The sequence below is a fragment of the Plasmodium coatneyi genome, chromosome 2 (assembly GCF_001680005.1).
Source record: "Plasmodium coatneyi strain Hackeri chromosome 2, complete sequence".
NCBI lineage: Eukaryota > Apicomplexa > Aconoidasida > Haemosporida > Plasmodiidae > Plasmodium > Plasmodium coatneyi.
In genome coordinates, this window is record NC_033557.1 from 47,661 (window position 1) to 64,072 (window position 16,412).

Sequence of the window (16,412 nt, forward strand, 5' to 3'; positions counted from 1 at the left end):
TATATGCGACGACGAGGATGATCAAGTTATGTTCGAAAAGGAAGGGCATAAAGAGTTCTGCCAGGACCTTGTAAAGAATTTATTGTTCGTAAAGGACAGTGAATATGATTGTGCAACTGAGGGTAGAGCAAGTACACGGGCGAAGCCATGTGTAACAAAGTGTGACCTACTGAATATGTGGCTATTGGGGTTGGAAGAATATTGTGTACCCCTAGAAATTGTTAGAGAGATTTTTAGGGGTATAGAGGAAATAGAAGAACATATGGAGGGAGGGAATAAAAGTGTAAAGTGTGTATATGGTTCCATGAAAAGTTTATACAAACATAATGACGAAACACTAAATAAAATTATTACAGGAATAAGGAAAAAAATACGGGCAAAGTGCTTTGGACATGCTGATAAGTATGGTGAGTGTAGAAGGGTAAGGAATATGTACATTCCTAATGGAAGAGTAGAGAGGAAGGATAACGAGAATAAGAAGGAGCTGAGTGATGGTTTAAAGGAATGGGTAGGGAATGTGCAAAATATGAAAGATAAAATAGAAAAAATAGAGCAGGAGGAGGAAGAAAAAAAGAAGGGTTCACAGTCCACCCCCCAACCACGACCCCTCGAACCCTCCGAAACGGTTAGTGGAGGAGAGGAAGGGCGAGGGGTGGTGCCTACATCAAATGAAACGGAAGAGTCAGGGGAGGTTTCTTCTGAAAATGAACTTCCAGTTTCTGAAGAGAAGAAACCACCAGTACCTATACCAGAAAAACCACAACCAAAAATACAGGTGGAGGATCCTAATCCAGCTGAAGAAGGTAAAAGTACAATATCCCCTAAAAAGTAAACTTACTTAAGAACAGGGTGGTAGGTAGGTTGTTGGGGTGGTAGTTGGTGGAAGGAAGCATGATTGTTAAGGCGTCGAAGGAAGGTTCTTAGGCGTGGTGGTAGGTGGACGGAAGGTGGTTGTTAGGGGTGGTAGGTGGAAGGGAAGGTTGTTACGGTGGTGACTGGTTAAAGGAAGGTTGCTAGGGTGATGTAAGGGAGGTAGAAGGGGGGTTGTAATGGGGGTGTAAGGAAGGGGTGTATGGAAGGTTGTTCGAGGTGGTTGGTGGATTGAAGGTTGTGTTAGGTGGTTGGTGGAAGGAAGGTTGTTACGGTGGTGGTAGTAGGGTGAAAGGGAAGGTTGTTAGGGGTGGTAGTAGGGTGAAAGGGAGGTTGTTAGGTGGTAGGGTGGTAGGTGGAAGGAAGATTGTTTGGGGTGGTAGAATGAAGGTTGCTAGGGGTGGAAGAAAGGTGGTGTTAGAGGTGGAAGGAAGGGTCTATAGAAGGAAGGAAAGGAAAGGAAGATCTAAGAAAGGAAAGGAAGGTCTAAGAAAGGAATGGAAGGGTCTAAGGAAAGGGAAGGTTACATCCCTAACAGGAAGGAAGAGAAGGAACAAAATTCCTTCTTGGGGAAATAAAAAGGTTCCTTCTCCTCCTGAAGGGAAGGAAAGGGAATATTACCTTCGTAAGGATGAAAGGAAGGAAGGTGAACAACTTTCCAGGGAAAGGAACATTACCTTCTTGAAAGAAGGAAGGAATAACATTCCTCCTTGACGAAGGAAAGAAGGAAGTGAAGTGAATACTTCCTTTCTTTCCTTCCACCTTCTGGAGGAAGGAAGTGCACCCAAGAAGGGTACACCTACAACAACTTAGGGTCATACTATCGCACTACATTATATGGAAACAACACTTCCACACCTTCTATTTTCTTCCTTTCTCTCACTACTTCAGGTGCACCCGAGGTTCCTGCTCCGGATCCTGCTGCTCCTGCCAAACTTACTAGCAAGATTGACCTTCCTACATCATACCTTCCTTTAATTCCTTCAATGACTGGTATTCTTGTTATGAGCTACTTGCTCTTGAAGGTAAGAAAAGAAAAAACATTAATATAAGAAAAAAAAAAAAAAAAAAAAAAAAAAAAAGCAATAAATGAGTAAGTGGCTCTATGGTTTCGCATTTAGGGTGTTTGTGTGGGATTTCACATTTTTGGCGGGTGTGCATGTCGGATCTTCGCATTTTAGGGATGTGTGTATGTAGGATTTTACACTTTAGGGGTGTGTGTGTGTGTAGGATTTTGCATTTTTGGGTGTTTGAAGTAGTAATTCCTGTTGCGTGTGAACAAACATTTCACACCCCTATTAAAGAAACATTTACTCTCCCTTTTTTTTTTTTTTTTTTCTGTTCAGTATTTTGGAATGCTTCGTAAGACAAGAAAACGTTACAGAAGAGCTTATCAAGTACGTGGTTCCTCCTTAGGTCAGCAGATTGTTCACCATGCGGACGACCAGGATGGTCCACATGGATATACTTTAGTGAAGGAACGTAAACCTCGTTCTACTCCTATAAAAAGGAGGAAAAAACGGGACGTTGGTCGCCGTGCTGGTCGTCCTCGTGGTGTACTTCGACGCATGATTATTGATATTCATTTAGAAGTCTTAGACGAATGTCAAAAGGGGGACCTGCATTTGACGAACGAAGACTTCCTTAAAATAATTGTAGAAGAATTTATTGGACCCCAATATATAAAACAAGAAAATTTTCCTAAGGAACAGGTTCCAAGTTCAGATTCCGGGTTTACGGAGGAAGGCTTTGTTCCAATGGAAGATGTTCCTATGGAAGGTGGTCCTAAGGAAGGTGTTCCTAAGAAAGATGTTCTTAAGGAACGGGTTCCAAGTTCAGATTCCGTGTTTTAGGATGTAGTAAATATTTTTCACTTTTTTTTTTTTTGTTTGTTTTATATTAAATTGTTTACATGTTCATGTGTAAACAATAGAAGTGGAAGTGAAAAAAAAATTTTTCACTTTATTTTGATTTGTTCGGTAAAATTTCTTTTTTTATTGAAGAATTAAAAAATGCTTATTCATTCTGTTATAAAATTTTTTAACTTCACTATATTTTTTTTTTTGTTTTTTTAAAATAGAAGAATATTTCTTTAAGGAAGGTCAGCACCTTCCTTTTTTTTTTTTTCCGCGCCCCTTTTTGGGAGTACCTTATGTCAAGCTGTTATTTAAACATACAAATGGAAGGAGAGAAAAAAAAGTAATGAAATATGAAGAAAAGAAGGAAGGAAAGAAAAGGAATGGAGGAAAAAAGAATAATGAGCGAAAGAAAGGAAGAATGGTCATTTTTGCTTCTTACATTGTATTCATTCTGTGTGCGGTGTTATTTATGTTCCTCTGACGGCAAACATTCTTTTACAGGTCTTACATGTTTTGGTAACCAATATTCTGGCGGCCTATATTCCGATGATCTGTTGTACTATTATTGGTTCTTGTTCCTGTTCTTCCCCTTCGAGACTGTACACCATATACTGTTGAATCATCCTCTGTTGTTGGACCTATTGTTGAAGTTTCTGTTAATTCGTCAAACTTCTGCCCTGTGGACCTTCTTCTCCTTTTTCTTCCTCCGGAAGAATGGTTACCTAACCAAGAAGACCATGGTTTATACTGAAAGAAAAGGAGGAAGCAGGGAAAGTTGTTAGGATGCTGGTAGGAAGGTTATTAGGGTTGTTAGTCAGTAGGTGGTAGGTGGATTGTTAGGGTGGTGTTGTTAGGGTGGTTGGTGGAAGGAAGGTTGTTAGGTTGTTAGTGTGGTGGTAGGTGGGTTGTTAGGTTGTAGGGTGGAAGCATGATTCTTAGGGGTGATGGAAGGAGGGTTGTTAGGGTGGTCTAAGGAGTGAAGGAAGAGGTCTAAGGGAAAAAGGAAGAAGGGAGGGTTTAGGAGGAGGAAGGAAAGGAATGTCTAAGGACGGAAGGTGTGTTAGGTGTTTTGTTAGGGGTAGAAGGAAGGTTGTTAAATGATTCAATTTTTTTTTTTTAAATTTTTAAATTTTTAAATTTTTTAGATGCTTACTTTGTATAATAAAAACGGGGCACCTATTGTTGCTAGGGTGCCAAAGATCGAAGAAAGAGCAGTGGTAGTGGTGGAAGGAAGGTTGTTAGGTACGTATAGGGTGGAAGAGGATATCTGTAGTTCTTGGTCCGCAGAGGGACATGCTTGACTTTTTTTCTCCGCAGCTGGTGGTTCACATTTCAATTGTGATAATTTCTCCAGAATTCCTCCTTTCTGCTTTGTCCAAATGTTTTTACAGTAATCATCATTGTGTTTGTCCGTACAGTGTTGTTCAACTTTTTTATGTGCTTCAGAAATTTCTTCTAAGTAAGTTCTATATTTTTCTTCACATTTAGATCTGTAGTTCCGTGTAAAAGTATATATGGTGTTATAATCATAAAGGAATTCATATATGGTTTTCATGTGGCCGAAAATTTCCTTGTCAACATTATCAGGGCATAGAAGTGTACATCCTGGACTCCTGTACCAATCCTTTAAATATGAGCAAATAGTGCTTAGCGTGCTCTTGAAATGGGGACCTATACCACTTTTAAATAATTTTTCCCCAATCCAATAATATAGAAAATGGCAGCGCACACTACTAAATAAGCTGCCATCCCATTTATCCATTTTTAATGCGTAGCACACACCTTTCACGATCTTATCAATGTCATCCTTTATATTACTATATGAACCTTTGAGTCGTCCTATATTCTGTACGCAAGTATCATTACAGGCCAGTGCGCTCTGTTCAAAGAAATTATAGAAGTAGACCGCTGAATTTAATTGCTTTGAAAGGTACTCCTACAAATATAGTTGTTGACAAGAAAGAGTGGAATACATAAATATGTGTATTTCCAATGTGTTTATCTACATGCTTTTTATTTCATTCATATTGTGTGTGTATTATTGCATAGAGAATAATGTGTATACATTATATACACATCATTATTTATAATGGAATGGAAGAAAGAGGGGAAGGAGGAGGAAAGGAGGGTCTAAGGGTAAGGAAAAGGAAGGGGTCTAAGGAGGGGAGGACTAACCTTTAATGGTGTACCCTGTGCTTCTGGTGACATTGTTTATGTGTGTTGTATATATTTTCTTCTTCTGTTGTTGTTTATGTATATTTTTGTGTACATGTAATAGAATTTATGTACTGAAATTTTTTGTTTATTTATACATTTAGTATAGGGAACGGAAGTATATAAGAATTTTGCTTCTTTTATGATTGTTAGTATATGGAATTTTTCACTTGCCTTAATTAGTACACACTGTTCAATTTTCAAAGTAGCACAGTAGTATACTATGTACATATATATCAAATACTCATTCATATAGTTCATGCAAAAGTAATGCAGATGTGCTGAAGTAATAGAATAAGGAAGGAAGAGATGTGTATATTCCTTATACACCCTCCACATTCCGTATCATTTAATCTTATGCGATTATTTGGAACACTATACAATTATTTGCCTCACAAAGTTATTTCTTACATAAGAACATAATATTTCCTCCCTTTGAACAAAAATATCATGATACATTTATTAATTAATGTGTTTATTTTATGTGCTATAAGAATTAATAAAATATTTTTTTCACCATATATAGTACATATATGTGTACTATACAGGTCATATGCATGTGCATAGAGAGCATACATTCTATCTCCTCCCCTCTCTTTATTGTGAACACCTATTCAGACTAAGTAAAATAGCTCAACTCACAGAGTACAATAAATATATAACATAAAGAACTGCATACATTATTAATAAGGAAATATGTGTATTCCTGCAAAAGTAACTTGCCATACACCTCTTTCCCATAAGCTTCCAATAATAATAACCTTCCTTTCTTTTTCTTTTGCCCCCTCCCCCAGAGTGGTTATTCATATTAAAGAAATGTGGCTTATATTAAAGGAAAAAAAAAAAAAAAAAAAAAAAAAAAAAAATGGGGTGTTCGGGGGAAGGACATAAAAATATGAGTTCTACATACATACATACATATATATATGTTATATTCACCATACTTCCTAAAATACAAAGTAATTATTTTTTTTTCCCCCGACACACACACATATATGAAAAATATTTTATATGTGTGCAGAACCACACAACACACATATTAATTCACTAATTTAATGGATCCATTCTTTTCATTCCATTCGTTTATTCCATTCGTTTAGTCCATTCGTTCATTCGTCTAATCCATTCGTTCATTCCATTCTTTCATTCGTCACTCTACATTCGTCTAATCCATTCGTTCATTCCATTTGTTATAATTAGAGTTCATTGTTTAATATATAAATATGAACATATATATGCATATATATATGTGTGTAGAACACAACACACATTAAACTTTTCTACACACATATGGAATAGGTGCCCCCCATTCAGGTGCTACCCACATAGGTGCTCCGCCCCGAAGGGGTGCCATCAATTCAGCTGACACCGATGCATCTGTGCCCTGTAATGGACGAATTGTGCTGCCATAACAGGCACTGCCAGAATATGTGTCACCAATTCAGGTGCCATCTACGCAGCTATCCCTTGTAATGAACGAATTGTGCTGTTATAACACGTGCTTTTATAACAGGTACTACCAGAATATGTACTACCAGAACAGGTGCCACCATTTGCCTTATAATTCAGCACACACATGTAGTGTGTGGGGAGGAGTGAGGGGTGGAGGGCCACTCACATTTTATTTGTGGTATATGTGCACCATGTGAACCCCTATATGAACCCACATTTTATGAATACAATCCGTCCACATGTGTTTTTAAACGATATATGTGTGAGAAATGATTGTACTTTTTTTTTTCCCCTTCTGGTGGTAGATGATGGTTTGTGTATATACATGATACATAGGTAATGCGGACACCATTTATTAAACTATATTTCATGGGGCTATAACTTATTAGGTATATTAGAATAAAAATGATTGTAGGAAAAAAAGTAGAGGCGTCAATGCACTTTCATTAAGCACATAGAACACTACGAATGTAGGAACTGTTAGGGAGGAAGATTGAGGTGGACAGGCGAATCGTCCACTATATGTGGTGTATGTGCCATATTCGTTACTGTACTCTATTAGTGTTTGAATATTATGAACATAGAATATACTGTTCCCTGTTATATTAAGAAGTTACATAAAAGTGCCCCAACATTCTTTATACCCTATACAGAATTGCTCATTGAACAAATTTTGGGACTACGGATGAAATATTGGCATGAATAATGTGGTTCAAAATTCAGTAATTTTCCTAAAACATTTGTTCTTGGAAATTTCTTTTTTTTTGATGAACTTTCTTACGGTGGGGGATGCATATTCCTAGCGAAAAATTTTTATGTTTTGCCCACTTCTTTACAAACATAATTGATTTATAGCGAAATAATTATTTCCCACATGTAACTATGTATAGAGTATACTTTGTATGGGACATTATAATTAGTGTATATATATGTAAAACCATGCATGCATACATAAAAAAAAATAAAAAGAATAATTCCTAATGGTCCCAACGATCCAATCCCTAATGTGTGATATGCACAATCAATCAATCCAACCCATCCTAATGTGATATGCAATATATCATCATTATTGTGTACATATGAATGAATATATATAAAGACGGTTCTAAATAATTTGAACAATGAGTAGTGTGCACTCTCCATAAAAAAAAAGTTTAGGATCATAATATATACAAACTTCTTTTCTGAATTTATTCCGTACATTTTATATATCTATATCTATATATCTATATATCTATATCTATATATATACTCCACTTTTAACATGTTAATTCATTCAAAAGCTTTTCCAAGAAGGAAGTGGAGGGGCGGCGGAAGGTATACATACATACATACAACACAATAAGGTGTATCCATTCATATATTTTATTCAATTTTTATTCACATTTCATTCAATTTCTTATTCACTTTTTTATTCATTACAAACAGTGATCACATATATCTGCAATGGTGAATGAAATATGGAATAGCTCAAAAAATAATGGTATATACAATATACACAATTCGTCAAAAAAGGGGAAGGGGATAAAATTTATGCACTCTCCCTCTCTCTATACATGCACATATGCACATGTACATATGCATGCATTCATATGTGAACTGTATACAATATATGTATGCTCTGAAATTTTCCTTAATAATGCTCCTTTAACAAATAACAGTAGAACATAAAAAGTGAACATTTCAAATAGGAATTTCTACTTTTTAAGAGAGAAAATTGCATACTCCCTTCCCTATATGAACATAATAGAAAAAGGGGAGGATGCTTAGTAAGGAGTGCAATGTAATATTTGCCGATGATCACATATTGTTAAGTAATGAAGTGAATAAATAAGGAATGTGTTCAACAAGTTTCATTTATTCTTTTTGTACTTTGTATATTTACTATTTGAAGAATACTTTTGTTTTTTTTATTTTATATTTCATCATTTTCTATTATTTGCAGATATATAATAAATTCTACGTACATATATACACAACAATATACATATATATATGTGTATAATGTATTATTATTACTTGAATAATTGAGTAAACTGTGTATCATTATTGATAAAGGAAGAAGAAAGTAGGAATAGAAATTTTTATATATTAATATGTGCTTCTTCATAATCATTACCAGAACAAACAAAGGAAGGAAGGGACGACTGACACACATATTCTCCACACATGAACACATTCTACATATGCATATATGAATGAACAATTTTTAACATAAGTGTATTATATACACAGAAGAAACGCACGTACACAAAGGAAAAATGGCAAAACCAGCACAGGGTGGATACCTAAATGTACATTTCCTCTTCTTTATTTAAAGTGTACATATACATAAATATTAAATGAACAATGCTTTATATATATATTGTACGGAAAATAAATGTATATATTGGGTGTATATGTATATTTATGCCAACCGTATTTACAGAGCGCGAACTTAAGTATTTTGGCCTCAAAGTCACGTTTCTATGATAGGTTCGATAAACAGTCAGATTACTGCAGTTATGAGAGGAAAAAAGAGCATGCAAGGAAGAAACTAGAAGAATGTCTTGAAATTAAAGATAAGGTCGATGAAATTGCCAAAGTATTATGTTACGTAACTACAATGAAAAAGCAAGAGGAGGAAGATACGGAGGAAGGGGAAGAAGCGGATGGAGGGGAGGACGGATCATTGGGTATTGCGTGGTGTTACTTTCTCTATTATTGGCTTGGAAATGAAGTATGGAATGAGGTGGAAAGTGGTAGTTCATTTTTAAGTGTCATGAACTATATATATGCTGCACTTTCACAATTCGGTGTTACGAACAATTGTCAACTTTTTTACAAAGAGAATGAAAACATTACTAGTGACATTTTTGATCAATGGAAAAGAGTTCACGACTTCTCCTTCGACTACGAAGGTATTAAAAAAAAACTAGCCCCGTTTAAAAATTCCTGTGATGAAGGTTATTATGAACACCTCGGAAAAGCTAAAACGGCATTTCAAAAAGTACTTGACGATTGTAATAGCAAAGAGGTCAAAGGTCCCAAAGGGGACAACAGCAAATGGGACAAAGATCCGTATTGTATGGAATTCAAAAATACATTTGATTTGAGCAGCAACAATAATCAGAACCCACTGAAATTAACAGCTACTGTAATACAGGGAACTCCAGGGAAGGATGCAGTTTACACGATCACTAACCTAGATCTGAAATATACAGCACAGTACATGCAGGAACTCGCTAAGAAGCACCATGGAACTGCAGCACAAGTAGAACAGAGTGCTGCCGGAGCAATCGTATCTTCCACACTCGGTGCAATAGTAGGACTTCCTACAATCGTATTCTTCCTTTACAAGGTAACTATTTGGGCACATTTAAAATATAAATAACAATATTTACTAACATTTGTCTTAGTCTAGGAAGGGGGAAATATAGAATAAACTATATTATGTGATACACGTTCCCACTCCAACAACCTTCCTTCCATCTATCAACTTCGTCCCTCCTTTCTTTCCTTCTTAACACAGTATAATCTTTTACCTTCTTGGATAAGTGACTCCTTTACAAAGAATAAAGCAGCAGGAAGGAACAGAAGAGGAAGAAGAAAGGGAGGATCCACTGGACACCACAACTTCGATGCGCTCACGGAATACACAACGGAAGGTTCAACATTAGGCTCTACAACAGAGTATGATTCCACAACAGATGGAGCATCTACCATCTATAATGGTGGTAGATCACCACCATCACCACCACTCCGAAGAGGAAAAACAGGAGCAGGAAGAACAAATACTGCATCGGATCGCCGTCAGAATATAGGTTATCATAGTATGTAGAACATTGAATTAATGCATCACGGCGGAACTATAAGGAACAGCGAAGTTCATGGAGTTTGGAGGAAGGTGGAGTACTGTTTTTTCCTTCACCTATCCTCTTCTTTTTTCTTCTTTTTCCTTTTTTTTCCGTACGCTTTCCTTCCTGGTTCTGGAATTACTGATAGTTTTATTGTCCAAAGGTGAACACCGTTAAAATGAAAACTGTGTAAAATGTGTGAACACAGTTAAAATGAAAACTGTGTAAAAAGTATGAACACAGTTAAAAATGAAAACTGTGCAAAATGTGTGAACCCGGAATGAAAACTGTAAAAAATGTGAACACAGTTAAAATGAAAACTGTAAAACGGAAACTGTAAAGTGTAAACTGTAAAAATGTGAACAGACAGTTAAAATGAAAACTGTGTAAAAAGTGTGAACACAGTTAAAAATGTGAATACCGTTAAAATGAAAACTATAAAAATGTGGACAGTTAAAATGTGAACACAGTTAAATGAAAAACTGTGCAAAATGTGTGAACATAGTTAAAATGAAAAACTGTATAAAATGTGAACACTGTTAAAATGAAAAACTGTGTAAAATGTTAACACACTTGAAATGAAAACTGTGTAAAATGTGAACAGAGTTAAAATGAAAACTGTAAAAATGTGAACACAGTTAAAATGAAAATTGTAAAAATGTGAAACAGTTAAAATGAAAATTGCGAAAATTCGAAACAGTAAATTAACAATCGTGAAGCATAAAAGTGCAAGGATGATTTCCGTTTTTGTGGTCGCTGCTCTGCGAAAAAAGTGCAACGTGCACTACCAGCAAGCGCGCGAAAAGCAAATTACACCGCGTAAAATATTACAAAAAAAAAAAAAATATAATAAGCGAAAACCATCAAATAAAAAATTAATGTTGCGAAAAAAAAAAAATTAAAAATTCAACGCACAAAAAAAAAAAAAGTTTTAAAGATTAAAAGAAAAAATTTACTAATCAAAAATAGCTAATGTAGAAATTACGCTCCGCCTAATTACGCGGAGTTTGATCACCTTCTTCGAAAATAATTTCTTAGTCTTTTTCTTTTTTCCTTCATTCTTTTACACTTCAATTTTTTTTTTTATTCTTTTTCTTCTTTTCTCGTTATTTTAGTATTTTGTAAGGCTCTTCTTTTATATTTCATAATTTTATCGCAGATAATTCACCCTAACATTGCAAGTCCTTGTACAGTTCGGGAAGGAAGGGATAATTATATGCTATAGTAATTTATATGCTTTCTTCGCCCTTTATTTTGTTGCTATTCCTTACTTTACCTTCTTCTGTTGGATGGTCGTGTACTAGTAGTGTATGGAATAGAATATTCTGATGTGCCTTCCTCTGTTGAATAATCTGCGCTGGAATATTCTGTTGAACTGTCCGTAAAAGCTTTTAATTCCTGCCTGACGGACTTCCCCTTTCTGATTTTAGTAGAGGTGCCACGTATTCCATAAAATAAATTGGTATACTAAGAGGAAGGATAAAAGAAAGGAGGGGAGGAATGAAATACATACCACATACCATATATAACTGTAGGAACCTTTTTTTTATACTTATTATTCATTTAAAAATAATGCTGAAAAATTATTTTATTTATATTTTTACTATAATTGTGATAATTACCTTATATAAAAAAAATAGGATGGTAGTAAGTCCGATTAGTGCAACTGCAGTAGATACAATAGGGGTAACAGTGGGGGTGTTCGCTGTTTCGGGGGAGGTTGCATTTGCTGCATTTAATGAACCAGCCCTGTCCTGGACCTTTTCCTGTGATTCCTTCTCTTGATGTGTACTGTCAGCATCCTTTATTCCTTCATCTTCCGCCGTACATACCAGTTTACACTCTAGGTCTAAACTAGCGTTATTCTCATAACACGGGAAATATTCTCTAAAAGTCTTACACGACGCACTCCCGCTGTTGTCTGTACATCTCGTCCTCTCAGTTTTATAAGCGCTCTCTATTCTCTGTAGATACTCCTGATATTCCTTATCACACGGTTTCGGTGCCCCTCCTTCCCCTGTTAATTGTTGCTTTATAGTATCTTCATCCTCCTTATAATCAAACAATATTTTCGACGCTTCGAACACTTCAATACCATCATAAGTGTCCGAGAAACAGGTGCTCAATTCAACCCCATGGGTCTGTATTATCCCATGTATTTCATCCATCTTATCCTTGAAATTATCATCATCATTTGAATATATTGTAGACAATATTTCACCCACATGGTAATAAAGAAATTTACATCCTTTTCTATATTCATCTCCCTTCCTCTCGATTTGTTCCAAATAGCAAAGTGCCTTCATGATTTCAGTAACACTTTCTTTCAGTTTATCAATTCCTCCTAAGGCGGTCCTCACTCTTTTCATGGAGTTCACTTCATCACAGTTCCCGTTACCCTGCTTCAATTTATTATATATTTTTTGTGAAGGTAATTGATTTAAACAAGGATCGCCCTCCGCCTGTAAATATGGAATTAGTAAGGGCATATATATATGCACATTTTTATACATATACATATGGAACATATTCAACCCACATTTCTTCTTCCCCCCCTCATTTGCACTTACCGCCATTTTTTCCCTTAATTTGGCTTTGCTTCCATATATTTTTAATGCATAAACCTCTTCTGTACATGATACTTCTTTGTACATTGTGTACTTATCTTAATATTTGCTTTTAGTCTATCCTACCAGTTCTGGGAAGCAATGCAATTATTCCTCAATTCCTCACACATCATTATAAACATACGATAACATTATGTATACTAAGTTCCTAATCCCTTCCACCCACACACACTTAAAAGTATTCAAACCCGCCCTTCACCTTCCTTCCTCCTTTTCCTTCTTCCTAAGGATTTATTCCTTCTTCTCCTTCCTAAGGATGTATTCCCCTTCCTTCTCTTCAAGGAATCACAATTTTCTTCTAAAACTTGAATTGTACATATAAATTTATACGTACATTATTTACGTAAAAATATGATGTACTAAGTATAAAGGAAGGTTTAAGAATGAAAGAAGGAAGGAATGTTATTAGGTGGTAAGTTGTAGGAAGATGGTGTTAGGAGGAGTGACTCAATTTCCTTATTTATTACTTTTCCTTTCTATATTATTACGCTCTGCGTTAGTTTGTGTATTATTATATTACACCTTCTATACACTTATTTATTCCTTCTTTTTAAAATGTAATTTTTTTCTTCCCTTCCTTTCTCACCCTAAAGTGAAAATTTTATAAATTGTGCTATTTGCATTATGGAAGCATATTCCATACACCCATTTAACATTCTTGCTAGAACTTCTGAACACAGTACATATATATTTTATTCTATATTGAGTATTTCCCCTTTTCGTTCATTATTAAATATAGGTATTCATATATATATATAACTTTTTCTCCATTTTGTACAATTACTGCAGTTAATTCGTTTATCAGTGGAAGTCACTGTAGTTGCTGCAGGGAGGACATTCTCCCTTTCCCCTTCTAAGTGTTACATTACGATGTGACGTTCTATATGTTTTGATAACCAATATTCCGTGGACCCCCCTTCCTTGGTCTCCTGGGAGGTTGTGTATCATATTCAACAGAATCTACTGTGGTTGATTCTGCTGTGGAATATTCTGTTGCGTCTTCTGTCAGGTCCGATTCTGAGTATTCTTCTGAATCGTCCGTTAAATCGTCTGTTATTGTATCGTCCTTCAGTGTGTTGAAGTTATGCCGGACGGATCTTCTTCTGCTTCTTTTAGAGGAGTTACCTTTCTTAGGGAATAATGAAGTATACTATGATAGGAAAAAGGATAGAAATGTGTTACACTTATATATGTACATACCCCTATATATATGTAATACATTACATTCTATTTTTATTTTAAGTAGGAAAAAAAAATATTAATAAAATGTTTCCATTAGCGCTACATTTCTAAATTTATCGCTGTGTTATTTTACTTACTTTGTATAAAAGGAAACCCACCAAAGGAAGGGTTGCTGCTCCAATGGCAGGGGGTATAATAGTGGAAAGTGGTGGATCCGCTGAATGTGCTCCTGCAGCTGCTGCACTAGCACCAGAATCTTCCTGCTGCTGATCATTATGGGTCTGTCCAGATGCTTGAGTTTCAGTAGCTGCGAGAGGTGTTGTTTGAGCTTCTGCACCAAGAGATTGTGCTCTTCCTTCCTTTTCCCCCTGGTCACCTGCTGGTCCACGTTCACCTTCCTTATCTACTGGACCTACGGGGCCCGCTGGAGCAGTTTCCCCTCTTTCACCTCCTGAACCTAAAAAAAAAAGTAGCAACAAATGTATGAAATATAATGAAGAATATATTATCCACCTAGGATGGGGTGGTGTTTAAGGTGGTTGTATGTGCACCATGCGGGGTGCAGGTGTTTCCCTTTCTTTTTTTGTATATGTGTGTGTGTTTCCTTTGTTTTCTTTGCTTCTTAAAATATTTTTTAACTAATGATACCTGTCTTACCTGCTTCAGGACCTGGTGGTCCAGGTGGACCCGCTTCACCCCCATCACCCTTTTCACCTTTTGGTTCTAAAAAGAATGAATAGTAAAAAATATATGTAAAATATAATGAAAAAAATATTATCAACCTAGGGAGGGTGTGATGTGTGCACTCATAACAGGGGTGCATCCCTGTGCGTGCACCGTGGGGATCGTTTCACTTCTATTTTATGTTTCCCCTCCCCTTTCTTTCCATAGTAATAATACATACTTTGGGATTATAATATATTTGTTACCTCCTGCACCTGCCTCAGTTTGGTTACTTTCTCCACCGTTGGGACCCCTTGGACCATCTGGACCCCGATCATCTGCTTCACCCTCTGTATTTAATGATTGTGCGGGTGTTTCCTCTGACTGAGTATGTGAGGCTGTTGCATGTCCTGACTGACTTCCAGCTTGATGCAGCGGACGCAATACGCGCGCAGCTTCCGCAGGCTTCGCTTCACCACACTTTATATCGGAAGGTGCCGTAAGTATTCCACCTACCCTTTTTCCGGTCATTCCACGGAACTCCTCACAGTAGTCTCCCCCCCCTCCCCCTGAGCAGTCTCTCAGTATTGTTGCATATGTAGTAACCAGTTCCCTCCAGTAATCAGCACATGGCCCTACGCAGCCGTTGCGCATAGTTTGCATTTTACCCTTTAGGGTTCTGAAGGTTTTGGTATAATCGTATAATTTCTTTAATTCCCAAAACTGGTCTTTGTTTATGTGCAGGCATATTTGTGGGCACTTCTTCGTATTGCCCAAATTTTCCATTTCACTGAAGATGCTACTCATAGTATTCTCGAAGTCTCCATCCTTCCTTAACTCTGTTGACACTAGTTGTCCTATCCAATAGTAGAAAGTATAACAGTCCACTCCGAATGGTCTTGCTCTTCCACACTTCTTATTCATACTGCACCAGGCCTGCCCAATTTTCCTGCTTACATTCTTCGGATCTTCACAATCTGCTAGTACACCCTCCAACTCTCCTTGTATCTTTTCGCACTCATCCTTACAGTCACTCTTTCTTGATTCGTCATCGAGTTTTTTATAGTACAGTTCTTGCGAGCTCCTTCCTTCAAGACATGCTTTCTACAAATTTAATATTCATAATATACACGTTACCCTATATGCACACATACATCAGTTCAATACATTATATATACATTGTATTGTACTAATATTATCTTTTTACTAACTTCACTTGACATTTTTCCTATTTTCCTGTTGTAATACTTTGTTTTATAATAATTTCATCCTCCTATTTGTATATACCTTCCGTATATATTCCTCTGAAAGTACGTTTTTGATTATTCCTTCCTGCGCTTCATTTATACTTATGGTTATACACAGTACATTTTTTTTCCTCCTGTAGCAGTTATTTCCTTATTATTGAAATTAAATATAACACATGGGCATATGTACTGAAGTTCTGCATACATTATTCATTCACCCATAATTGGCTTCTTCCATAATTTTAAGGGTCGTCCATAATAAAAATATAAGAAGAAGGAAGAATCATATATTTTTAACTCCTACACTTACACAACATTCCATTTTTCCATCCTTAGCATTATAATTCTATATATATATTACTTATTTTTTACATATGATTATAATTCTTTTCCCAAAGTATTATACTTATATTACACGCGCTAAATTTGCACCTTACTGCTGCTCACATTTATTACTGGTAA

General features: G+C 36.0%; 1 protein-coding gene across 1 annotated transcript; it reads left to right on the forward strand.

Annotated features, from left to right (window-relative positions):
* Positions 1-2,438: 2,438 nt before the first annotated feature.
* Positions 2,439-2,723, forward strand: PCOAH_00002290 (SICA antigen; the record flags this gene model as incomplete). Its single annotated transcript, XM_020057046.1, has 1 exon — positions 2,439-2,723. The coding sequence occupies one exon, from the start codon at positions 2,439-2,441 to the stop codon at positions 2,721-2,723; it is 285 nt and encodes a 94-aa protein (XP_019912690.1).
* Positions 2,724-16,412: the final 13,689 nt, after the last annotated feature.